Source organism: Lepidochelys kempii, chromosome 2, assembly GCF_965140265.1.
Source record: "Lepidochelys kempii isolate rLepKem1 chromosome 2, rLepKem1.hap2, whole genome shotgun sequence".
NCBI lineage: Eukaryota > Metazoa > Chordata > Testudines > Cheloniidae > Lepidochelys > Lepidochelys kempii.
This window is the reverse complement of record NC_133257.1, coordinates 50,195,867-50,221,961: the sequence shown is the minus strand read 5'-3', so window position 1 is coordinate 50,221,961 and position 26,095 is coordinate 50,195,867. Positions and strand designations below refer to the sequence as shown.

The 26,095-nt window shown below is 40.1% G+C and overlaps 1 protein-coding gene across 26 annotated transcripts in view; it reads left to right on the top strand.

Moving 5' to 3' along the window:
- RALYL (RALY RNA binding protein like) overlaps positions 1-26,095 on the top strand; it is a 612,319-nt gene that overhangs the window by 278,551 nt on the left and 307,673 nt on the right. For all 26 annotated transcript variants that reach the window (XM_073330701.1, XM_073330702.1, XM_073330700.1 and 23 more), the window contains one exon: positions 4,229-4,507. In XM_073330701.1, coding sequence (XP_073186802.1) covers positions 4,252-4,507 — 256 coding nt within the window. In that variant the 5' untranslated portion in view covers positions 4,229-4,251. Of the gene's footprint in view, positions 1-4,228; positions 4,508-26,095 lie in introns of those variants that run through there.

Below are 26,095 nucleotides of genomic sequence, written 5' to 3'. Positions count from 1 at the left end.
GTTTGTTTGAATATGAGAGAACCCACCAGACAAACACTTTTCTTTTTGACACAAAATCATATACTTTGCAATGCAAATTCTGGTTACAGGACAGAAAGATACAATGTCCTATTCAAACTCTGTTTAATCTATTGCAGAGCAAAATTGGGTGTAAAAATGAAAAAGGATTTTTTTTAAATCAAATAACAAATGAATGCTCCAAAACTCCCATGTCAAATGGTGAAACAACATGGGGGAGTTAGAACATAATATATTTTTAATGGCTATAGCCATAACTTAACTTCTGTTTTCTTTTAATTTTTATCTTTTTTACTGCCAGTTTATTATTTATTTATGTGATGGAAGTGCCTAGAGACCTCAACCCAGATCATACACCACTGTACTATGTGCTGTATAAACATAATGAGAAACAGGTCCTGCTCTGAAAAGCTTATAATCTAAAGAGACAAAGTATGAAAGGGAAACCAGAGTCATAGAGAGATGAAGTGACTGTCAAAGTTCACACAGTAAATTAGGAGAGGAGGCAGGCCATTACCCTATCCATTGGGCCATACTGCCTCCAAGTGGCTTTACTAAAACCATTGTAGTTAGTTACTGCAAACTTAATGGGGTTATCACAGATCTCTTAGCTGATCCTACCTAGCCACCATTCCATACCACCACTCCAACTTGGATTGCTGGGTTTGGATGCTGCAATGTGGAGGGAAGGGTGGTTACTTTGGTGCGAATCTTGCATACAATGAAGCGGAGGCTTCTTTGGTGAAGGCTACTTCATTGGCTTTTGTAGGCTGAAAGTTGTGTGTTCTGTTTGTGTGCCTTCAGGCAAGGATCCATTTGGAATTGATGTTGTTATAATAAATAATAGTCTTTTGTCTAATTATAAATTCTTTGAATGTTGTATTATTAAGTAAGTTTATTGCTGGTGAAAGTTGCCCGACTAATTGCCTATATTGTGTGTGTGTGTTCTTTTGATAAATCAAGTACTTGGTTTTCCTTGGCTTTGAAAGCTCAAGCTTGCTAGCATGCCTCAACCATGATCGCACCATGAAGGTAATTAACCTTTGGAACAATTTACCAAGGGTTGTGGTAGATTCTCCATGAGTGGTAATTTTTAAATCAAGATTGGATGTTCTTCCAAAAGATATGCTCTAGGGATTATTTTGGAAGGGGGCGGGGAATTCTATGGCATCTGTAATGCAAGATGTCAGACTAGATAATCACAATGGTCCCTTCTGGCCTTGGAATGGTCCCTTCTGGCCCTTGAAGCCAACATCTGGTATGTGGGACTGAATCAGTTTCTTCTAAGAGTGCCAAAAATAGTGCTAGTCGTGGTAATGGTTCTTTTGATGAGGACATTTTTGTGCCCTAGGAATTGTACTGAGTTCAATAACAATGGTTTCCTTTCTTCTAGCTCTTAATATGTGGTAGCTATTGATTTAAAAAAATTATACTTGTGCTAGTTACTGTCAGTCTTTAGGAGTCCAGAATGGAGGTCTTGAGAAATGAACCATGCTTTAACTAGAAAGAATAGGAGGACTTGTGGCACCTTAGAGACTAACAAATTTATTTGAGCATAAGCTTTCGTGTAGCATAAGCTTTCGTGTAGCATAAGCTCACGAAAGCTTATGCTCAAATAAATGTGTTAGTCTCTAAGGTGTCACAAGTCCTCCTCATTCTTTTTGCAAATACAGACTAACACGGCTGCTACTCTGAAACCAGTGCTTTAATTGTAAGCAGTTTTTAATTGGACTGCCTTCTCACATTATGCCTTGCTTGAGCTGCTATTGTGATATGATCTCAACTAAAATATGACTAAATTAAAACAGAGCAATAACAAAGTAGTTGTAAGAGATGGTATGTATTAATTACTATATGAATGACCTCATATTTATTAAAATTGTTGTTTAATGTATATGGATGTTTTTGACCGTTTATTGCTTAGTGTAGCTGGAGAAATGCCAGCAGCCATATGGAATACTCATTCTACCTCCACTTAAGTGATAGCAGGTGTAAATGCAAGGAAAGGAAGCTTTAGGCATGTATGATTTGCATATTATACTTATTAGCTTCTTGGTTATGAAATATTATCAAAGTTAGCAAAAAGAAAAGGAGTATTTGTGGCACCTTAGAGACTAACCAATTTATTTGAGCATAAGCTTTCGTGAGCTACAGCTCACTTCATCGGATGCATTCAATGGAAAATACAGTGAGGAGATTTATATACACACAGAACATGAAAAAATGGGTGTTATCATACACACTGTAAGGAGAGTGATCACTTAAGATGAGCTATTACCAGCAGGAGAGCGGGGGGGGGGGGGCGAAGGGGGGGGAGAAAACCTTTTGTAGTGATAATCAAGGTGGGCCATTTCCAGCAGTTAACAGGAACATCTGAGGAACAGTGCGGGGTGGGGGAAATAAACATGGGGAAATAGTTTTACTTTGTGTAATGACCCATCCACTCCCAGGCTCTATTCAAGCCTAAGTTAATTGTATCCAGTTTGCAAATTAATTCCAATTCAGCAGTCTCTCGTTGGAGTCTGTTTTTGAAGTCTTTTTGTTGTAATATTCCAACTTTTAGGTCTGTAATTGAGTGACCAGAGAGATTGAAGTGTTCTCCGACTGGTTTATGAATGTTATAATTCTTGACATCTGATTTGTGTCCATTTATTCTTTTACGTAGAGACTGTCCAGTTTGACCAATGTACATAGCAGAGGGGCATTGCTGGCACATGATGGCATATATCACATTGGTAGATGTATAGGTGAACGAGCCTCTGATAAGGTGGCTGATGTGATTAGGCCCTATGATGGCGTCCCCTGAATAGATATGCGGACACAGTTGGCAACGGGCTTTGTTGCAAGGATAGGTTCCTGGGTTAGTGGTTCTGTTGTGTGGTGGCTGGTGAGTATTTGCTTCAGGTTGGGGGGCTGTCTGTAGGCAAGGACTGGCCTGTCTCCCAAGATTTGTGAGAGTGATGGGTCGTCCTTCAGGATAGGTTGTAGATCCTTGATGATGCGTTGGAGAGGTTTTAGTTGGGGGCTGAAGGTGATAGCTAGTGGTGTGCTGTTATTTTCTTTGTTGGGCCTGTCCTTGATTATCACTACAAAAGGTCTCCCCCCCCCCATTTTTTCATGTTCTGTGTGTATATAAATCTCCTCACTGTATTTTCCACTGAATGCATCTGATGAAGTGAGCTGTAGCTCACGAAAGCTTATGCTCAAATAAATTGGTTAGTCTCCAAGGTGCCACAAGTCCTCCTGTTCTTTTTGCAGATACAGACTAAGACGGCTGCTACTCTGAAACCTATCAAAGTTAGGTGGATCTTATTTATAAGCATAGAGCTGCATGAGCACAGGAAGTTGCAGCTGCTGTTTTCATGGGAGTAGACAGAGCATGCAATATATTGATGCTGCTCCACCAAGCTATGTGATTTGTAAAAATAAGGGCATAAATCTACAATCTGAAGCCAAATCTTTCCCTAGTGTAACTTTACTGATTCCAGTAACATTATACCAAGGCTGAATTTGGTTTATTGCCTCTTCAGAAAAAAACAACAACACTATTTTTATTCCATAAAGATGATCTGTTTTCATACTTTGTCATTCTAGGTGAATTAGCCATTTGTACTTTCTCTGCATTTTTTTTTTGTCCTGCGATATTTCTAATGGGAGAAAATTGTTAGTTTCTAATAAAACATATTGATTATGGTAAGAAACTGTATGAACTGTAAATAGCCTGCTCTGTGCTCCTCACAATGGTCAATGGTATTCAATGGGGTATTTAATGGTGACTGGCTGACACTTACCAAACAAAGGCAGAGAAGTCTTTCATTGTTAGAGTTTGTTCTCTACCTAGCCTTGAATGTTCATTTCATTAACACAAGATAATGGTTCATTCTCTTTCTTTGCAGCTCTAGATAGTTAGGTATTTAACAAGTCAATGCTGAATTTCAAAGCCCAAATCCACAACTGTCTGCAGTAGAGCCCACTGATGAACATCAGAACATTAGATTACCAGATTTATGGATATATTTAAATCCATAAAAATGAAAGATTAAAAATTGACTTCTTGATAATATTTAAAAACTCACAGTGCCAATTTTATTGCTACTCATTTTTAGAAAACAGAATACTGATGAATTTGGATTTAGCCTAAGTGAGTTATTATCACTGAGAAACTCTCTGAAGCCAGTGGTAACTGTTTTCTTTCTCTTCTTTGTTTAAGGGTTAAAGCTAAGTGAGCCAACCATGACCGGCAAAACACAGACCAGCAATGTCACCAATAAGAATGACCCTAAGTCAATCAACTCTAGAGTCTTCATTGGCAATCTGAACACAGCCATTGTCAAAAAAGGTGACATAGAGGCAATCTTTGCAAAGTACGGAAAAATAGTTGGCTGCTCAGTGCACAAAGGTTATGCATTTGTACAGTATATGAGTGAGAGACACGCAAGGGCTGCAGTGGCAGGAGAGAATGCCAGGATCATTGCAGGACAACCACTCGGTAAGTGTTTATAGGCTATTTTTAATGGCAGAAATTGTTTGGTTGTATTAATTTCTCTTCTCTTTCCCCTGTTTATTAACTATCTTCGGTGCTGAATGTTGGTTTTGGTTGTTTCTTTGTTTGTTTCAGTCATAGCTCTAGGAAACGGAACTGGGGAAAGTGTTTTTTAAATGTCAGCTAGGTTTAATGAAATGGCTGTTGAATGCTATTAAGTACTGTGTGGTTAAATACTTTTTTTCCTCAATATTTATAGTTGTTACATTCCAATTAATAACTAAATAATTCAAAAGGCCTCAATCTTGCCACAGTTATGCACATGCTTAACTTGAAACAGAGTCATCCTGTTGAAGTCAGTAGGATTATGCATGCAAGCAAAATTACACATGTTTTCAGGATCAGGCCCAAGATTCGTAAATATAACATGTTATACAGTGTTATAATTTGCAGAACAATGTGTGTGTAGGGGACGCAGTGTGTGAGCACATATACAAGTGGACCAGTGGGATATCCTGTACCCAATCCAGCAGATCCGGTGTATCTGCCTGGACAACTAATTCCTCCATAAGGGCCCTTTGAAACGATTTCCAGCTCACTCTCACCCCCCGATGGATGGACAGCATAGTGGCTGTGCACGCTTTTCCTGCAGCCAAGCCCCAAAACAATAGGTTTCACAGGTCAGAACTTAATGCTGCATGAAAGAAGGTGAGACTTCCTAGGGAAGCATGCCGAACAGAGCAGCTTTTCCCCAGCTGTCCCTCCCAACTTTTCACATGGCTATGCTTCTTGAAATTGCCAGGAGCCCTACCCATGCATTATATCTGTGGAAGGTCCTCCTTTTTTCCAGGAACCAGGTTGGGAACATGCAGCACTGAATCCCAGGACCAGAATCATACCATCTGTGTATATTTGCTGCTTCTAGGCTGGCAACAGTCACACAGGATACATTTTGGGCTGTTAAATATCAAGAAATGGTTTTGATATTTGACTTTCACAACTAAGTCTTCACACATGCACAGAAACTGCATTTATCAGACTGATTCTAAAGCTGTGCCCAGTTCATACTTCGGTAGCATATCAGATCTTAGATAGCAGAAGCAAGAGGATGAGCTATGTTAATTGTTTAAATGGTGCCAAGTCACGTGTCTAGAGGGACGTTATATTGAAAATTTAGGCACCTTATGCAGAGGTGCGCAATTCCACGTAGCATCAGTTGGTACTGCACTTGCTTATCTGGAATTAAAAAAAAGAATTTGGCCCCTTTGAACTGAATCTAAACAGAAATAGATTTTTATTTGCTTGTGTTTTTACATATTCTTATATAGAGTCTTGATTTTTCTCATGGAAGCTGTTCTCCATCTGTCAAAGTTAACTGCTTTTAGGTAAAATGCCTCTCAATAAAAATCACTTACAGCATTCAGCCATGCAGTTTGTGAGAAGTCTGGGAAAACTGGATAATATGACAGGATATTTTGGTTAGAACTTCATAGTTGTTTTGCTTAATCCACAGTGAGTATATCTAGGCTAGGAAAAATGTCAAGGTTAGCTACAGTGATTATTGGCTAACTTTGACTTAACTTTGCCTACTTTTAGTAGTCTACGAAGTGAGCTTTGGCTCAGGAAAGCTTATGCTCAAATAAATCTGTTAGTCTCTAAGGTGCCACAAGTACTCCTTTTCTTTTTGCATGTATCCTTTGTGCATTCCTGCTAATTTGGTGTGAAATCTCAGTGCTTCTTAGCTGTTGACACAAAACATAAGACATTTCTCTTAGCACTTGAAAGATGTTTTAAAAGCTATAAACTTCTTTAAAAGAGTGACAATTAAATAACACCCAAGTAAATGAAACCACCAATGGCCTGATTCAGCAGAAATTATCTCGAGCCTGCTGCAACACATAAGCTTGGAGTAGTTGTAAGATACTGTGGAGAATGGTTAGTTGTCAGGATGACTAATTCATCACAAATTTCTTAAGCCTTTGGTAGCTAGTTTGCTGAATATTTGTAGAACTGACCTTTTATGAGGTGATTATTGGCAGCTACTGTATAGAGGAACTGGTTTGCAGCAACTTTATATGTAGTCTCCAAAAGAAGTAAGGGAAACAGCTGATATAAAATCCAATTTGATTTTTTTGTTTATTTTATATGAAAAAGATGAGAGAAAAGCAGAGAAGAAAGAGGGTCAGATGGTTGTATGCAAATAAAGCATGACAAAAAGCCATGGGCTTGTAGTAAGTAGAAGTTTGTTGCCATGGGTGCTTAGCTACGAAACCTCTTTGGGATACAGTGGGGTGGCAGCTTTAGAGTCTGGATCTTGAATCTGTAATATTTGTGCAGTACGTAAGGAATGCAATCAGTGCATTGCATGCAGCTCCTTACCTATCTACCCATACACAGAGATTTTTTTTTGAAATGGTACCTAGTCAATGGTCTAATATCACTGCCATCATTGCTGCTTCTGTTTTTTGTCTGTTTCTGGTAATGTCCCTTCTGTGCTGGGCATTCTCATAAGAAGGTAAGTTTCCTGTGCTGAAGAGAGCAGAGTCTGGAAGATGGACAAAGGGCAGGTGAAAGGGATGTAGAAAAAATATATTGGCCAAGCTCCATTCTATATAATAAAATGTATTAATAGCATGATGGGGTTTTTAGATTGTACGTAATTTCAGTCATCACAATCTAACCATAATTTGACAGTTAATTTCTTGTATGTGTCATTAGAAGTGGGTCTCTTGGAGCCATTTGAATATGGAGGCAATAGTAGCCTTGAGGACCATGTCAGGAAGGACATTCCATGAATAGGAGGTGCCATAGGTTATAGGAGTTGAAAGGACCTTTTGAGTCATTGAGTCCAGCTTCCTGCAATAGCAGGAAACCCAATCACTTAATCATGTTCCTCAACATGCAAGATTGTGTGGAAATGTTTGTAGGCAAGTGGATAAGCAGAGCAACAAGGTTGACATCATTGGTGGAGTGGAGGGGACAGGAACGGGGTGAGAATGTAAGATATGAGTTTGGCTAAGATATGAGTTTGAGCAGGGCAAAGATATGTATGGTTTTCTAGGCCATCACATGAAGCTTAAATTTGATATGATAGAGAAAGTGGAATTTGGGGGGACAATATTTTTCATTGACTGGAGGGAAGAAAATTGGTGGCAAAGAGAGGGTTACAATAATCAAGATTAGAGATAGTGGCCGAAATGAAATTACTAGCAGGGTGGAAAGAAACACATACTACCCAGAAAATCTTTACAGGAAGAAGCATAGGATTTGAATTCAGAGGAGGAGGATCCACCCAAAGAGATGTTGTATAAGCATCCAGAAGGGTAGCAGGAGAAAAAGGAAGATGTTATCAGGAAAGCCAAGGTGGATAAGATGGGAAGAAAAAGGATTCATTGATGTATAGATTCCAAGGCCAGAAGGGATCATTGTGGCCATCTATTTTGGCCACCTATATAACACAGGCCATAGAACTTCACCAGTATAATTCATAGAGCATATTTTATATAAAAACACCCAATCTCAATTTAAAAATTTCCAGTGATGGAGAATCCACCATAACTCTTGGTAAATTGTTCCAATGGTTAATTACCCTCACTGTCAAAAATGGTACAACTTATTTCCAATCTGAATTTGTCTAGCTTCAATTTCTAGCCACTGGATCATGTTATACCTTTCTCCGCTAGATTGAAGACCCATTATTAAATATTTGTTCCCCATGTAGATACTTATAGCCTGCAATCAAGTCACCCCTTAGCCTTCTTTTTGTTAAGCTAAAAAGATTGAGCTTCTTGCCTCTGTCACTATAAGGCAGGTTTTCTAATCATTCTTGTGGCTCTTTTCTGAACCATCTCTAATTTATCAACATTTTTCTTGAATCGTGGGCACCAGAACTGACCAGAGTATTCCAGCAGCAGTCGCACCAGTGCCAAATGTAAAAAATAACCTCTCTGCTCCTACTCAAGATACCCCTATTTATGCATCCCAGGATCGCAGTAGCTCTTTTGGCCACAGCATCATATTTGGAGCTCACGGTCAGCTGATTATCCACCACAACCACGAAATCTTTTTCAGAGTCTCTGATTCCCGGGATAGCCCCCCATCCTACAACTATGGCTTTCTTTTTAGATGTATACATTTACATTTAGACATATTAAAACACACATTGTTTGCTTGTACCCATTTTACCAAGCAATCCACATCACTCTAAATCAGTGACCTGTCCTCTTCATTCATTATGAAGTGGGGAGGGAACTCCAGCTATTAGAAAGAGACAGGTATTAGTAATGGACGATTTGATCATTAGAAATATAGATAGCTGGGTTTGCGATGACCAGGAGAACTGCATGGTAACTTGCCTGCCTGGTGCCAAGGTTGCGGATCTCTCGAGACATCTAGATAGACTTATGTGCAGTGCTGGGGAGGAGCCAATGGTTGGGGTACATGTAGGTACCAGTGACATAAGGAAGGATAGGAAAGAGGTCCTGGAGGCCAAATTTAGGCTGCTAGGTAAGAGACTGAAGTCCAGGACCTCCATGGTAGCATTCTCTGAGATGCTTCCAGTTCCACGTGCAGGGCCAGTTAGTCAGGCAGAATTGCAGAGTCTCAGTTCGTGGATGAGACGATGGTGTAGGGAGGAGGGGTTTAGATTTATTAGGAACTGGCAAACTTTTGGGAAAGGGGGAGCCTATACAGGAAGGATGGGCTCCACCTAAACCTAAATGGAACCAGATTGCTGGCACTTAAAATGAAAAAGGTCGTAGAGCAGTTTTTAAACTAAGGGCTGGGGGAAAGCCAACAGGTGCGGAGGAGCACATGGTATGGACAGACATCCCTTGGGGAGGATCTATTAATCAAGAATCTCTATGTCCTAGTGAGGATGAGAGGATGGAAAATGGTAAAATACAGGCAGAGTCTGATCAGAAACAATCAAATAAAAAAAAGTCCCATTCAATTACATCGTGTAATGGCACACAGCTAAAAGGAGACAAGTTTTTTAAGTGTTTATATACCAGTGCTAGAAGTCTAAATAATAAAATGGGTGAACTAGAGTACCTTGTATTAAATGAGGATATTAATATCATAGGCATCATAGAAACTTGGTGGAATGAGGATAATCAATGGGATACAGTAATACCAGGGTACAAAATATATCAGAAGGACGGAACAGGTTGGGCTGATGGGGGAGTGGCATTATATGTGAAAGAAAGCATAGAATCAAAGGAAGTAAAAATCGTAAATAAATCAAACTGTACCATAGAATCTCTATGGATAGAAATTCCATGCTCTAATAATAAGAATATAGCAGTAGGGTTATATTACTGATCATCTGACCAGGATGGTGATAGTGACTGTGAAATGCTCAGGGAGATTAGAGAGGCTATTAAAATAAAAAAATCAATAATAATAATGGGGGATTTCAGTGATCCCCATATTGACTGGGTACATGTCACCTCAGGGCGGGATGCAGTGATAAAGTTTCTTGACATATTAAATGACTGCTTCTTGGAGCAGCTGGTTGTAAATTGTGCATTTGAAGGGAAGAAAGTTAATGGTGCAATAGTTAGCACCATGAAGAGGTATATGATGCTTTACAGACAAAACAAAAAATTACAGGTCCCTGTCATGAGGATCTTACAATTGAAATTAAACACACCGCAGTATTTTATACCAAGAAAGAAGATGTGGTGAAGGGACAGATTGTGAGCGATATGTACTGTGATGTCCACATCAGGTTAGCATTGTTAATTTGTTCTTTTTAAACAAAATTAAAGTATGTGAACAATGGAATGAAGGCTGGAGGGAGGTCAGTGGGGGAAGACTAACTAAACAAAGTCATATTTGAGGAGGGATGAGAACTGGGTGGATTTAAAGGTGTGTTTATGGCACTCTGTGACTAGTAAGCAATACTTTTAAAGTTATGTTGTCCTGTAATTCATAAATCCCATTGGATTATTTATGTTCTAAACAGATTGACAATTTATGCCAGCTCCTGACTTTATGGATTTCCTTGTGCACTTTGTGCTCAATTCTACTCTCATTTACAGCAGCATAATTGAAATCAATGGCATTACTGGAACTACATTAATGTAATTAACTTTACAAGCTTTACATAATTATCTGAAAATATTTAAGAAATATGAGCGTTATTAATGGTGTTACCATGTTATTTATGTATGTGTGTTGTGGTAGTACCTAGAGACTCCAACTGAGATGAGGGTCGCAGTGCTTTAAGCACCTGTAAAAGTGCCTAGTAAGAGACAGTCCCTGATCCAAAGAGCTTACAGTCTAAATAAATGAGAGTGAACAGTAGGAGAACAGAAGTGTTATCACTGCCATCGAGTTTCAGTACAGATTCTTTTAAATGCTATTCTAATATTTCCCAGGAAGGACCAGCTCTACTGGACAGGCAAAATAGGCCATAGGACAGCAAAATACCAGGCATAGCAATATGTTTTTGTGGTGCTTAATGTGTATATAACTGTAGGCTGGGAATATAGGAAATGTCCCAATTTGCCTAGGGCAAAAACTCAAAAGCCAGTAAACATAGCAGAAACATAGCCAGAGACCCCCACACTATCAGAGTATCTCAGCTCCATTTTTGTCCATCCAGTTGCATCTTTGGGTCAGAGTGTACTCATCTCTTTGGCATTTAGGCCAGGAAGAGTTTGGAGAGGCACTGTATTGCAACAAGTGCCATCTCTCTCCCTTCGGTGTGCTTCGCAGAAGGGCTAGGGACAATCATACATCCTTGCACATGGGACAGTACAGGAGCTCCTGCATTTGCTCCACAGGGAATGTGAAGGAGTTGGAGCATGTACCTGGCCTTCCTCCATGCCATTGCACAGAGGGAGTGGGCTCAAGAATGAGGAGCACGCTGCCCTGACATGTGAGCTCTCCCTATGTGCTAGAGCAGTGGTTCTCAACCTATTTAGCATTGTGGGTCGCATATGTGTTATGTGGGCTGCATCCAAAACTACCTGAGGATGTCACATGGGCCACAGCTGTGTGCTGATTCCAATTCTTTCCTTACTTCTTTCTCCCACACTTGCACACCCATGCAAGGGTGGAGGCAATCTGTTCCTCTGTCTTTTAGCTGGTGATATATTCATCCCAGTGCAGAGGGCCAGTGCAAAGCCTGCTACGTCATGTAAAGGCCACTTCAGCCCCACAATCAGGTCTTAAATGGGGTGTGTGGAGGGGTAAATTTCCTTTTTAAGGCAGATAAAGATATCATGGCAGTTCCTACATCTTAGTGTATTTTGGGGGTGGTGGGAGGAGGTTTGAAAGATAAGGTCTGATTTTTCACTGCATCACATTATTCCTACACTGATGTAACTCTGCCAGCAGTTACTCCTTATTTACAAGATTAGAGAACAGAGAACACCTCCTTATTGATATGGAGAGAAAACATGTCACATACATGACCGGGCTTGACAGAGTTCAGTTTTTATAGTTTTGACAGATGATATCTATATTAATGTTCAAGCTTTTTTATTGATTTAAATTTTCACAGTGGCAGGAAATTGCGGGCAGGGAGGTGTCAGACAATTATGTAATGACAGTCAATGTGGAGATTCAAAAAGCTTAATAAGCTGTTAACACACATTTTTAACATCACGTCAAAATATACAAGGTAAATATCCTTAAATCAACAAATCATACCTGTTTTTACTATTAGTCCATTTGTAACAAGCCATATTCAAAAATCTAAATCACTGCATTTGGACTCCTTAAGTTCTCAACCAGCCTTTTGCTTTCTTTGCCTATCTGTACATTTTCATTTTTGCTGGAAATATATATTTTTGTTGGTTTGTGTGCGTACAGTGAAATCAATGTTTACCAACATTTCCCAATAAATTTCTAATCATTTCCAAGCTTATATATGACTAAAATAATGTTTTTCAAATGTCTTTGTGAACATTCATTACTGAATGCTACAACAAAAAAATTGCTAAGATATATGATACGAAAAGCTTATATTTGTTAAGAGTAAGAGCTACAGCTTATTTGGTTGATTTCCTTTTTAACTAATAAATTAGTTCCATTATGGCTTCAATCCTGTTTCATTTCTGTAAGTATTATTCACGTGCAGCTGCCTTTAGGTCCAAATTAGATGCAGTCTCTGAGTACCTAGTGAGCACAGACTGACATATAGCCTCAGGTAAGGTGGTGGTTACAGATAATTATTTTGGACAACACACTGTATTGCACACCCTCTTCAGAAGTACAGAAGCCCTTCAGGGGCTTTCTAAATCATGGCAACACAGTAGAAAACATCCAAAGAGTAGAGCAGATAATAAAGTGTACCTTTAGAGAGCCTTTGACATACACCTTTGTGTAAATTGAATTGATGTGACAATAGACCTGTTTATCCTTCTTGTGTCTCTGCACAAAATAGATCTTTGGTATCTTGTGTTTTTTAATACCTCACAAAAGTGAGAGACTCTTAACCATGCTCCTAGAGCCAGTAATCTTCCAAGTGAATCAATTATTTACTGCTGCCTGTGTAATGTCACAAGTGTTTATAAAAGTTACTTCTCCACTTCTGCAGCAGAGACATTAACTCTCCTTTATGCAAAATGGGTTGCATGCCCTTAGAAACCTACAGGTAAGTAATGCAATGGATAAAGCTTTTTTTTTTTTTCTTTTTTTTTTTTTAAATCAGAAAGGCATTTAGCTCAGTGGTAGACTCAGAAAGGAAATCCAGCACTGAATTACTGGTCAATCAATGTCCTTCCTTTGTCCTCAGTCCTGCAACTGATAGCATGTCAGCGAGGCAGTTTGCATGTGCACTATCAAATTCAGAACCAGAGCTTATGATCCTACTGTGGTCCTGATCCTCCAGCTCTAACCCATCTATCTCCCATTTAATTCAGTAATAGTTTTGTGGGTGTACAAGATTGGGCCCTAAATTAGGAAATCTGCATGATCATGTTATAAATACTGGTAGTAACGTGGGAGAAAGGCAGTAACTAGAAGATATTTTCTCACATTTTGGTTCAGTTTAAATCAGTGATGCCTTTTTTTTGGGGGGGGGGGGGGGGCGTGGTCCATGATCAAATCAAACTAAACTATGGAGAGTGACAGCCTCAGTGAAACCTCAGAGATTGCTTGTGTCTAATGAATATCTGGGAACATTTTAGAATTTCAATATATATTTAAATGGGGCATATTAATAAACTATTTAATTTCCACATATTCCAGCACAGGTTCCTGCCTCCATTTGTGTGTGTGTGTGTGGGGGGAGAATTGCTGAACATCACCCACTGCCCCCAGCCAAACAGCTTTTCAAAGCTGTGAGTCAGCATCAGCACAGTTCAACTACTAAGTAAAACCGCTAATGCTTAAGGGCCTGAAACACCAGAATTGTCCATAGCTTGCTGTACCGCATAAACCACAAGAACTGTGACATGTCAAGGATATTGACTCATTTGTGTGGCTAGCTACTTTGTTGAAAATTTCCTGAATCAAGCCCAATTTGTTGTTGTTGCTAGTATTAGCAGTTACCTAGCAACTGGCTTACAGAAACTTTATTTGATACAGTATGCATTCTCTCTCTCTCTCTGTCTCTCTCTCAAAATACCAATACAGAAACTTGGAAAAACACATGATCTTTTTAAAAAGAAAAACATAAACGGGATTTACCTTACTACCTTCTAGCCAGCTCCATGTGTGTTTTCTATCTGATGGCCTTTATCCCCTGAAGGGAGAGTATCCAATACAACTGCAAATTTCATACAAATTGCATCTCAAAACACTGTAATTATTGAATAGTTTAAAGAGTTAAATAACATCATAGCAGAAGAGAAATTAAAAGCTATAGGGAAGGATGAAAATATATTTCTAGAAATGGTTATTGGTTTGTCTTTGTTTTTAAATCTCATGTGTTTTATACTGCTGCCATCACCATAGTAGCTAGGTGCCTTCCATGTAAAATCAATAGCAAAGTCCTTAGTGGACTTCAAGGAGTCTCTGGAACATCTTCCTCTTTTAGGTCACAGTTCTGTTTGGATTAGAGGTGCTATTTTTTTTTTATTTTGAACCTTAATTTTAGAGTTTATTCCCCTCCTGCCCCTTTTTTTTTGGTTGGCAGGATTTGGGGGGAAGAAGTGGGTATGGTGTCAGTGTTGTGAGCTGATACCCCATGAACTGACACATCATTCTTATGTAGAAAGGCTTTTTTGAAGAGGAAGTCATGTAAATAATGAAAAAGTGAATGGTGGAGAGTTGATGAAGTGGAGGGACACAGGAAACTGTTGCAGATGGGAGCTGTCACGGCAAAGATTCTCCCACCAACAGGGGTGAACATGTGTGAGGTGACAGGCAGAACCTGTTGAGACAGGAATGCCATCAGAGGCTGTAACGCTGGAGCTTTCAAGACCTTAGAATTCAATAGACAGAGGCAATTTTGTTTGTTCATGTTTTTTAAAGCCTTAGTTATCTTGCTTTAAATTTCAGTCAAGGGGTCTGTTCTGCGTTTCAAGGAGCAGCACTCAGAATATAGAAGAAATAAATGTTCTTCACACTCGAGTTGTATTAAATGGAATGTTACTTTTCCTGATCATAAAGCTTAGCAAGTGAGGAATTGGACTGAAGGAAGCAGGCCCATTGTATTCCAAAAGCAGTAACTCTTGGCTGAAGGAATTGTAGTTTGGGGGAAAATATTTATGGAAAGTGAAATTTGCTCTGAAATGAAAAATGTACAATTTTGGTATATTTTCTGCATAAAACAATGGTTGTGGGTTTTCTGTTTTGGGAATTCAACATGCCTTTTAATAGGAAATAGGGAGATTGGAATGGATTCAGCAGTAATGGAAGTCCCCCTCTCTCCCAAAATCTTTAAGTATAACTTGGACACATCATTTTACACCAGTTGAGGATCTGGCCCATAAAATCAACATAGTAAACAGAGCTCATTGAGATAGTGATGAACTACAATAATTTAGTAGGGTGAGACTTGGAAACATATTTACAAGAATATAGCAAGGACTGTGATTGTCTTTAGAGTGCAAATGTTGAGGGCTTTTTGTGCCTTTAGCTCCTTCCCTCTCCTGCACACCTTTTAGGGATCAGGGATGATGTGGTTCTTTGGAGTTTATGTGGTGTTTTAAAATCTGTGGGCCTGATTCTTCTCTCACTTACACTTGTTTAAGTCAGGAGTAAATTCATTGATGTCTCATAGACTCATAGATATTAAGGTCAGAAGGGACCATTATGATCATCTAGTCTGACCTCCTGCACAATGCAGGCCACAGAATCTCACCCACCCACTCCCGCAATAAACCTCTCACCTATGTCTGAGCTACTGAAGTCCTCAAATCATGGTTTAAAGACTTCAAGTTGCAGAGAATCCTCCAGCAAGTGACCCGTGCCCCAGGCTACAGAGGAAGGCAAAAAACCCCCAGGGCCTCTTCCAATCTGCCCTGGAGGAAAATTCCTTCCTGACCCCAAATATGGCGATCAGCTGAACCCTGAGCATGTGGGCAAGATTCACCAGCCACATACCCAGAAAAGAATTCTCTGTAGTAACTCAGATCCCACCCCACCTAACATCCTATCACAGGTCATTAACTATTCATGGTAAATAGGCCCAAAGATCAATTAATTGCCAAAATCATGTTATCCCATCATACCATCTCCTCCATAAATGTATTGAATTTAATCTTAAAGCCAGTTAGGTCTTTTGCCCCCACTGCTTCCAGAACTTCACTCCTCTGATGGCCAGACACCTTCGTCTAATTTCAAGTCTAAACTTCCTGATGGCCAGTTTATATCCATTTGTTCTTCTGTCCACATTGATACTGAGCTTAAATAATTCCTCTCCCTCTCCGGTATTTATCCCTCTGATATATTTATAGAGAGCAATCATATCTCTCCTCAACCTTCTTTTGGTTAGGCTAAACAAGCCAAGCTCCTTGAGTCTCCTTTCATAAGACAGGTTTTCCATTCCTCGGATCATCCTAGTAGCCCTTCTCTGAACCTGTTCCAGTTTGAATTTATCCTTCTTAAACATGGGAGACCAGAACTGCACACAGTATTCCAGATGAGTTCTCACCAGTGCCTTGTATAACGGTACTAACACCTCCTTATCTCTACTGGAAATACCTTGCCTGATGCATCCCAAGACAGCATTAGTTTTTTTCACGGCCATATCACATTGGCGGCTCATAGTCATCCTGTGGTCAACCAATACTCCAAGGTCCTTCTCCTCCTCCGTTACTTCTAATTGATGCATTCCCAGCTTATAACTAAAATTCTTGTTATTAATCCCTAAATGCATGACCTTACACTTCTCACTATTAAATTTCATCCTATTACTCCAGTTTACAAGGTCATCCAGATCCTCCAGTATGATATCCCGGTCCTTCTCTAAATTGGCAATACCTCCCAGCTTTGTATCATCCGCAAACTTTATTAGCCCACTCCCACTTTTTGTGCCAAGGTCAGTAATAAAAAGATTAAATAAGATTGGTCCCAAAACCAATCCCTGAGGAACTCCACTAGTAACCTCCTTCCAGCCTGACAGTTCACCTTTCAGTATGACCCGCTATAGTCTCCCCTTTAACCAATTCCTTATCCACCTTTCAATTTTCATATTGATCCCCATCTTTTCCAATTTAACTAATAATTCCCCATGTGGCACCGTATCAAACGCCTTACTGAAATCTAGGTAAATTAGATCCACTGCGTTTCCTTTGTCTAAAAAATCTGTTACTTTCTCAAAGAAGGAGATCAGGTTGGTTTGGCACGATCTACCTTTTGTAAAACCATGTTGTATTTTGTCCCATTTACCATTGACCTCAATGTCCTTAACTACTTTCTCCTTCAAAATTTTTTCCAAGACCTTGCATACTACAGATGTCGAACTAACAGGCCTGTAGTTACCCGGATCATTTTTTTCCCCTTTCTTAAAAATAGGAACTATGTTAGCAATTCTCAAGTCATATGGTACAACCCCAGAGTTTACAGATTCATTAAAAATTGTTGCTACTGGGCTTGCAATTTCATGTGCCAATTCCTTTAATATTCTTGGATGAAGATTATCTGGGCCCCCCCGATTTAGTCCCATTAAGCTGTTCGAGTTTCGCTTCTACCTCAGATATGGTAATATCTACCTCCATATCCTCCTTCGCATTTGTCATGCTACCATTATCCCTAAGATCCTCATTAGCCTTATTAAAGACTGAGGCAAAGTATTTGTTTAGATATTGGGCCATGCCTAGATTATCCTTAACCTCCACTCCATCCTCAGTGTTTAGCAGTCCCACTTCATCCTTCTTTGTTTTCTTCTTATTTATATGGCTACAGAACGTTTTACTATTGGTTTTAATTCCCTTTGCAAGGTCCAACTCTACTTGACTTTTAGCCTGTCTCACTTTATCCCTACATGTTCTGGCCTCAATAAGGTAGCTTTCCTTGCTGATCCCTCCCATCTTCCACTCCCTGTATGCTTTCTGCTTTTTCTTAATCACCTCTCTGAGGTGCTTGCTCATGCAGCTTGGTCTACAACTCCTGTCTATGAATTTTTTCCCCTTTCTTGGGATGCAGGTTTCCGATAGCTTCTGCAGCTTTGACTTAAAGTAATTCCAGGCCTCCTCTGCCTTTAGATCCATAAGTTCTTCAGTCCAATCCACATCCCTAACTAATTTCCTTAATTTTTGAAAGTCAGGCCTTTTGAAATCAAAAACCCTAGTCGCAGTTTTATTTTTATTTATCCTTCCATTCAGTTTGAACTGAATTAGCTCATGATCACTTGAACCAAGGTTGTCCCCTACCACCATTTCTTCTATGAGATCCTCAACACTCACCAAAACAAAATCTAAAGTGGTATTCCCCTCTAGTCGGTTCAGCAACTACTTGATGAAGGAATCCATCAGCTATCGCATTTAGGAAAATCTGAGCCCTATTATTATTACTAGCACTCGTCCTCCAGTCTATATCTGGGGAACTCCCATGATCACGCAGTTTCCATTAGTATTTACTTCATTAAAAACATTAAAGAGGGCTCTATCCATATCCAAATTAGATCCCAGTGGTCTATAGCACACCCCAAGCACTACCACAGGGGAGGCTCTAGTAGTTTTCTTCCCCAATGTGATTTTTGCCCAGACGGACTCTGTCTTATCCATTCCATCGCTTCTTATTTCTTTACAGTCTACCTCATCATTGATATACAATACTACTCCACCACCTTTATCTTTATTTCTGTCTTTCCTAAACAGCACGTACCCTTCAATAGCTGTAGTCCAGTCATGACTACTAGTCCACCATGTTTCTGTTATCCCTATTATATCTGGTTTCACCTCCTACACCAGTAGTTCTAGTGCCTCCATTTTGTTACCTTGGCTCCTCGCATTGGTGTACAAACATCTTAATTTTTGCTGTTTGGCTTCGCTCACATTCTTTACCCGACTAGGCACGGTCATTCTACAGCCAGTGTGACGTATTAGACTGGTATCCACACTGCCATTCCTCCTTATGTCCATTCTTATGTCCATGGAATTAAACTGATGTAAAATAGGTATGAGAGCAGAATCAGGTCTTCTGTTTGAGGAGAAAGAGTACCAGGAGGTTGAACTTCTGATGTATATTTAAAGAGACTTTTCAAAGCATTTATGGAGTTTTTTGCTACATTTTTCTGTCTTTCTTATTTCTGGAATGTGTTCCAATAGCCCATGAAACTAATTTATAGTATTGGAGGTAAAGAGCCACAAATGGACTATAAGGTGGAGAGAAGGCTGGCTAGATTGTCGGGCTCAATGGATAGTGATCAATGGCTCCATGTCTAGTTGGCAGCCAATATCAATCAGAGTGCCCCAAGGCTTGGTCCTGGGGCTGATTTTGTTCAATATCATAGAATCATAGAATACCAGGGTTGGAAGGGACCTCAGGAGGTCATCTAGTCCAACCCCCTGCTCAAAGCAGGACCAATCCCCAATTTTTACCCCAGATCCCAAATGGCCCCCTCAAAGATTGAACTCACAACTCTGCGTTTAGCAGGCCAATTCTCAAACCACTGAGCTATCCCTCCCCCCAGTATTTTCATTAATGATCTGGAGGATGGCGTGGACTGCACCCTCAGCAAGTTTGCAGATGACACTAAACTGGGAGGAGTGGTAGATATGCTGGAGGGTAGGGATAGGATACAGAGGGACCTAGACAAATTAGAGGACTGGGGCAAAAGAAATCTGATGAGGTTCAACAGGGATAAGTACAGAGTCTTGCACTTAGGATAGAAGAATCCCATGCACCGCTACAGACTAGGGACTGACTGGGTAGGCAGCAGTTTTGCAGAAAAGGACCGAGGGGTTACAGTGGACGAGAAGCTGGATATAAGTCAACAGTATGCCCTTGTTGCCAAGAAGGCTAACAGCATTTTGAGCTATATAAGTAGGGGTATTGCCAGCAGATCAAGGGATGTGATCATTCTCCTCTATTCGACATTGGTGAGGCCTCATCTGGAGTACTGTGTCCAGTTTTGGGCCCCACAATACAAGAAGGATGTGGAAAAATTGGAAAACATCCAGCAGAGGGCAACAAAAATGATTAGGGGACTGGAACACATGACTTATGAGGAGAGGCCGAGGTAACTGGGATTGTTTAGTCTACGGAAGAGAAGAATGAGGGGGGATTTGATAGCTGCTTTCAACTACCTGAAAGGGGGTTCCAAAGAGGATGGATCTAGACTGTTCTCAGTGGTAGCTGATGACAGAAGAAGGAGTAATGGTCTCAAGTTGCAGTGGGGGAGGTTTAGGTTGGATATTAGGAAAAACTTTTTCACTAGGAGGGTGGTGAAACACTGGAATGCGTTACCTAGGGAGGTGATGGAATCTCCTTCCTTAGATATTTTTAAGGTCAGTCTTGACAAAGCCCTGGCTGGGATGATTTAGTTGGGGATTGGTCCTGCTTTGAGCAGGGGGTTGGACTAGATGACCTCCTGAGGTCCCTTCCAACCCTGATATTCTATGATTCTATGATTCTATTAAATGAAGCCAACAATCAAAGGGTCTATTCCAGAGCTATGCAAGGTAATGGGATGGGATTAACCTTTCTCATCCTATTAATGATCTCAGAAATTGTTTGAAAATTCCTTTAGTATTAAATATGCTGATCTCACTTAAAGTGAAAGTCCATTATGGGGCAGCTTTTCAAAGCTTTTAATTAGCAAATAACTTAACATGCCCAACTTACTCAAATACTTGCTGGGCACATGGAAATTATCTGTTTGTGTTGGCACATAGCTAGATAGATAGCACACCTCGTTAGCTAAATGTGCAGATAAAGTGATAAGAAGTACACATCAAATTATTCCATGCCTAGAGTACATGCAATTATTTGCCTGTTCCTGAATATGAAAATGAAGGTTGGCAAAGATTCAAGGGCCATGGTTTTAAACATAAGGGCAATTTTTTAAATGGGTCCTAAAGTGAATGAGTTGCTAGAATGGTATTTTTTGAAGATGGGAATGATTTGTTGTCTTATCAAAAGGTGAGTATCAGCATTCTGAGCAAGCAAGAATCTGGAGATCTGGGGAAGTTGTATAAGAGGAATCTACAGTAGTCCAATCAAGGGGGAATGGATGAGACATTCATCAGAAGTAGAATCAACACAATGATGTGTACAGAAAATATTGATAAGCAGATTTGTAGGTATATGTCGGGGTTCCTTCCCCACTCTGAACTCTAGGGTACAGATGTGGGGACCTGCATGAAAAACCCCCTAAGCTTATTTTTACCAGCTTAGGTTAAAATGTCCCAGGGTACAAACTATTTTCCCTTTTGTCCCTGGACTTTATTGCTGCCACCACCAAATTTCTAACAAATATATAACAGGGAAAGAGCCTGCTTGGAAACGTCTTTCCCCCAAAAAATCCTCCCAAACACTAAACCCCCTTTCCTGGGGAAGGCTTGATAAAAATCCTCACCAATTTGCATAGGTGAACACAGACCCAAGCCCTTGGATCTTAAGAACAATGAAAAATCAAGCAGGTTCTTAAAAGAAGAATTTTAATTGAAGAAAAAGTAAAAGTATCACCTCTGTAAAATCAGGATGGTAAATACCTTACAGGGTAATCAGATTCAAAACATAGAGAATCCCTCTAGGCAAAACCTTAAGTTACAAAAAGACACAAAAACAGGAATATACATTCCATTCAGCACAAATTATTTTATCAGCCATTTAAACAAAACAGACTCGAACACATATCTAACTAGATTGCTTATTAGCCCTTTAGAGGAGTTCTTACCTGCATTCCTGCTCTGGTCCCGGCAAAAGCATCACACAGACCGACAGACAGAGATTTGTTTTCTCTCTCCCCTCAGCTTTTGAAAGTATCTTGTCTCCTCACTGGTCATTTTTGGTCAGGTGCCAGTGAGGTTATCCTAGCTTCTTAACCCTTTATAGGTGAAAGGGTTTTTCCTCTGGCCAGGAGGAATTTAAAGGTGTTTACCCTTCCCTTTATATTTATGACAGTATAGAATGAGGAGAGACATTCATGGCCAAAGATGATGCCAAAGGTGTTTAAACACACACACACACACACACACACAACTGGAGACAAATGAAGGGGATAAGATGAGGAAAGAAATAGAGAAGCAACTGTATTAAGAGATGCACCTCTTTCAATTTTTCTCCTGCTGATAATAGCTCATCTTAATTAATTAGCCTCTCACAGTGTGTATGGCAACTTTCACCTTCTCTGTATGTATATATATGTCTTCTTACTATATGTTCCATTCTATGCATCCGATGAAGTGGGCTGTAGCCCACAAAAGCTTATGCTCTAATAAATTTATTAGTCTCTAAGGTGCCACAAGTACTCCTGTTTTTTTCACAAGGGAAACATTCAACTGAACGAAGCTGAGATAAAGCCATGCATTTGTGTGGGTAAAACACAAAGAGGAGGAAAAGTGATGATGAGGTATTGTTCAAAAGATTAGAATTTATGTTATGAACTAGGGTTAAATAAGGAGGGGACTGAAAATTCCACTCTGTGGAACTCTAAAGATGAAGAGTCAGGGCTGAGGAGAAGCCACAACCAGAGAGACAGAGTGAATGATTAGATAGAGAGGAGTCAACCTCAAATGCTAACACTGAGAGAGTGTATGTAGTCAGGCCTGGAGCATGTAATGCTGAGGGTTACATTGTGATGCAAAAGCATGAGACCTGAGAAGAAGGTCCTAGTGGAGGAGGATACACTGTATGGCTAAATATTCATATGCGAAATTGCTCAGAAGAAATTGATTAAAACTCTTGTAATCAAAACAGAGTACTTTTTTAAAAAGCCTGACTTTTGGGGGCATATTTTTGAAGAACTCTGTGCATTTTTAGATAAGCGACTCCTGTTGATTTTTAATGGGAACCACAGCGTTAGGGACCACGTGCATTATTTTGGAAATGTGGAGGTGTGTATTCCAGCATTTTGATAACCTATTAACTAAAGATGAAATGCATTAATCAGTGTCACTTGCCCCGATTCATTCACAGTGTGAGAAGAGGGGAACAAGAAGGCTCACACCTTTGGGTAGTGTTCAGGGAGAGGATGTTTTAAGATACTGGGGAATCTTGAGGATCAGTGCTGGACCTGGAAGAATGCAGGTCTCCATTTCCATGAAGGGGATAACAGACTGAGAATCTGAGTGCCCAGGAAATGTTCCAGAGAAGCTACAGAAGAAGACCACGCTGCAGGCTGCTGAGACTCAGGGAAGTTTAGAGTACATGGAGGATTCAAGATCTGCATCCCCTCACAGCAGTCTGGTGAGCTGCCAGCAGGGGCAGCCTGACCAGGTCTGTGACAGAGGGGTTGCTGCTGCCCACACTGCAGGGAGGGATGGGGACTGCCTGCTTGATCTCAGTCATAGTGTGGTGCTGGAGCTCTGATCTAGGCTCCCCTTGCACTATCTGCTATGAGACTACAGTGACCACCCATCCTTTATTTTAAGGGACCATCCCTTATATCATTGATTTTTTACCTTAAGGTGGCCACCTGTCCCTTATTTTAAAATGTATTAACACTGATAATAAGTACCGTTTGAACATTAAATTGAAGTTTATGATAATTGGATTGTATGCTTCAGGGCAGTAGAAATGTACACTTGAGAGAAAAAATACATGTTATGCTAAGGGAAATGGCATTTCCCTAAAATGTCACTTAAAAGAAAGCATTATCCCTCATTTTTATATGGATTTCCCTTATTTCCATCCATCAGTGGTGGTCACCCTAAGTGAATCAGGCATGCAGAATAAGGCCTTGCAGTCCCTTATGTTCACTGGCCCCAATATTCCCCTCAAATACGACAAAAGAAAAATTAATTGAAAATTTCTTGGAGTATTTTTAGAAACTGTATAATAAGTGCTGTAGTCTCATGATAAAATGTTAAATCAATGAATCACTGCAGGATGGTGTGGGAAGTAGACTAAAACCTGATACGCTTGCAGGCAGGGATGTTTTGTTAGAAGCTTAACTATGAAGGATACATCTCAGCAATGATTCACGTTCAGTTAATTGGCATAGTGCACAGTTCAGACATTTGAAATGTCATAATTTATTGTAATTTCATGGCTGTTCCCTCTGAAATTGTACACCATGTGGGAAAGAATACAAATAGAGAGAGACATATTCGGGGCCTGATGCAAAGCCCATTAGAAGCCAATGGGAGTCTGTTTATAGCTTTGTTGCACAAAGTCTCTTTGATGTCAGTGGTCACAAAAGTAAAGGTATGCATGCTGAAGTGTTTGCAGGACCAGACAGTTGTTCACCATGAATTCTGTGAAAGGACAGTCCAGTGATATTAATCATTAGGGAGTGTCATCACTTTATGTGGCTGTGTACAACTACCAACAGTACTCCAAGCAGCCCACTATGAATCTTGATGACACAGAATATATCCATCCTGAGTTATCTTGATAGGGAACTTACCACACCACTATACACTATTAATACATTTAGTCCAATAAAAGTTCATTGGCAGTCATTGGAAACCACTGTACTGTGTGATATTAGCAAAAAGTGTCAAATTGCCTTAAAAATTTATAAGAGCTTACAAAATTCATCAGCTGAGATAGTAAAAATCTCAGACAAAATAAAATTATGGCTACCACCTATTTCATAATGTACTTTTTTTATGTTCTGTTTTCAGTGCCTAAAAGAGTGAAAGCTGGTTACCCTAGCTTCCTTCTCAGTCAACATTTCAGGGAATTGGCTACTGTTGATTAACGGTAGTTTGGCACCATCCTTAGCACATTTAAAATTAGATGAGAGAGGAAAGGGGAGCAAGACAAATGTGAAATGGACCAGACAGAGTCCAATAAGGTGTGCAGATCAGGGTATATTCACTTGGATAAAACTTTCCTGCAGAACGTATGCACTAGAGGCACTGGAACGAGCAAAATATCCTTTTGTCCTTGTTTAATTTGGTCTAGATGCTACACTGATACTTGCTATATAAAAAAAGAAAGCTAAGTTAAGCGTGGCGTAGCTAGGAGTGGAAATTCGGGTGGGCCCCAATTTTTGGGTGGACAGGCAATGACAGACTGTGCTAGCTCAGCTTCTCCCCTGATGCCACGCCCTCTTCCTAGCCCTGGTGCCTCCAAACACAGGGCTTCACCTGCCAAGCTGGGAACGCGTACGAGGCGGCTCAGAAAATGGCAAAGCAGAGCTGCCGGATCGTAGCTTTCTGAAGCGCGGGCGCATAGCTCCGTCCTGGATTTCAGGTGCCTGAGTGGAGTGATGCTCCAGGCTGCTATGGCAGCACTACACCCCTGCTCAGATTTGGGTGGACCCGGATGCTAAGTGGGTCTATTGTACAGACAGATCATAGAATCATAGAATATCAGGGTTGGAAGGGACCTCAGGAGGTCATCTAGTCCAACCCCCTGCTCGAAGCAGGACCAATCCCCAATTTTTGCCCCAGATCCCTAAATGGCCCCCTCAAAGATTGAACTCACAACCCTGGGTTTAGCAGGCCAATGCTCAAGCCACTGTGCTATCCCTCCCCTACAAAATCATCACAGAAGAATAAAAAAGATTTATATTTTACTGATGTAGCCAAAGTAATACAAGCACAATGGGGGAAAAATTCTGATCTTGAAAACTGAGTTTACTTTGAGCAGTGCTTTGCTGCCAGTTTCAAGCTCCAATCTCCGTCAATGAGACAAGCACAGGAATCTGCCCTATGGACCCAACTTCAGAATCGGCCTGTGAAATAGGAATTCATTTTCCCTTTTTTCTTAAGCTGTTGGTAGTATTTGAGTTTGCTTACTTGATAGATAAATATGCTAACACAGTAGATACTGGTAATACCTATCTTTTTGCTGATACTTCATGATGTATCCAGATAACTAAATTCTGCTTCCAGTTCACCAGGATAAATCCAAGGTAACTCCATTAAAATCAGTGGAGGTGGTCAATCAGTGTATTTGAGAATGTTCACATCATTCTGTGCACAGCTGTACTGTTTTTAAAATATATAATCTAACAAATTAATATTACTTTTGTGACAGATATTTAATTTCTTTTTATAATAAGGTCATGAGCATTAAGAGGAAATATCAGAACATGAAATGACCCGTGTATGGTGTTATAGAAAATTGGCT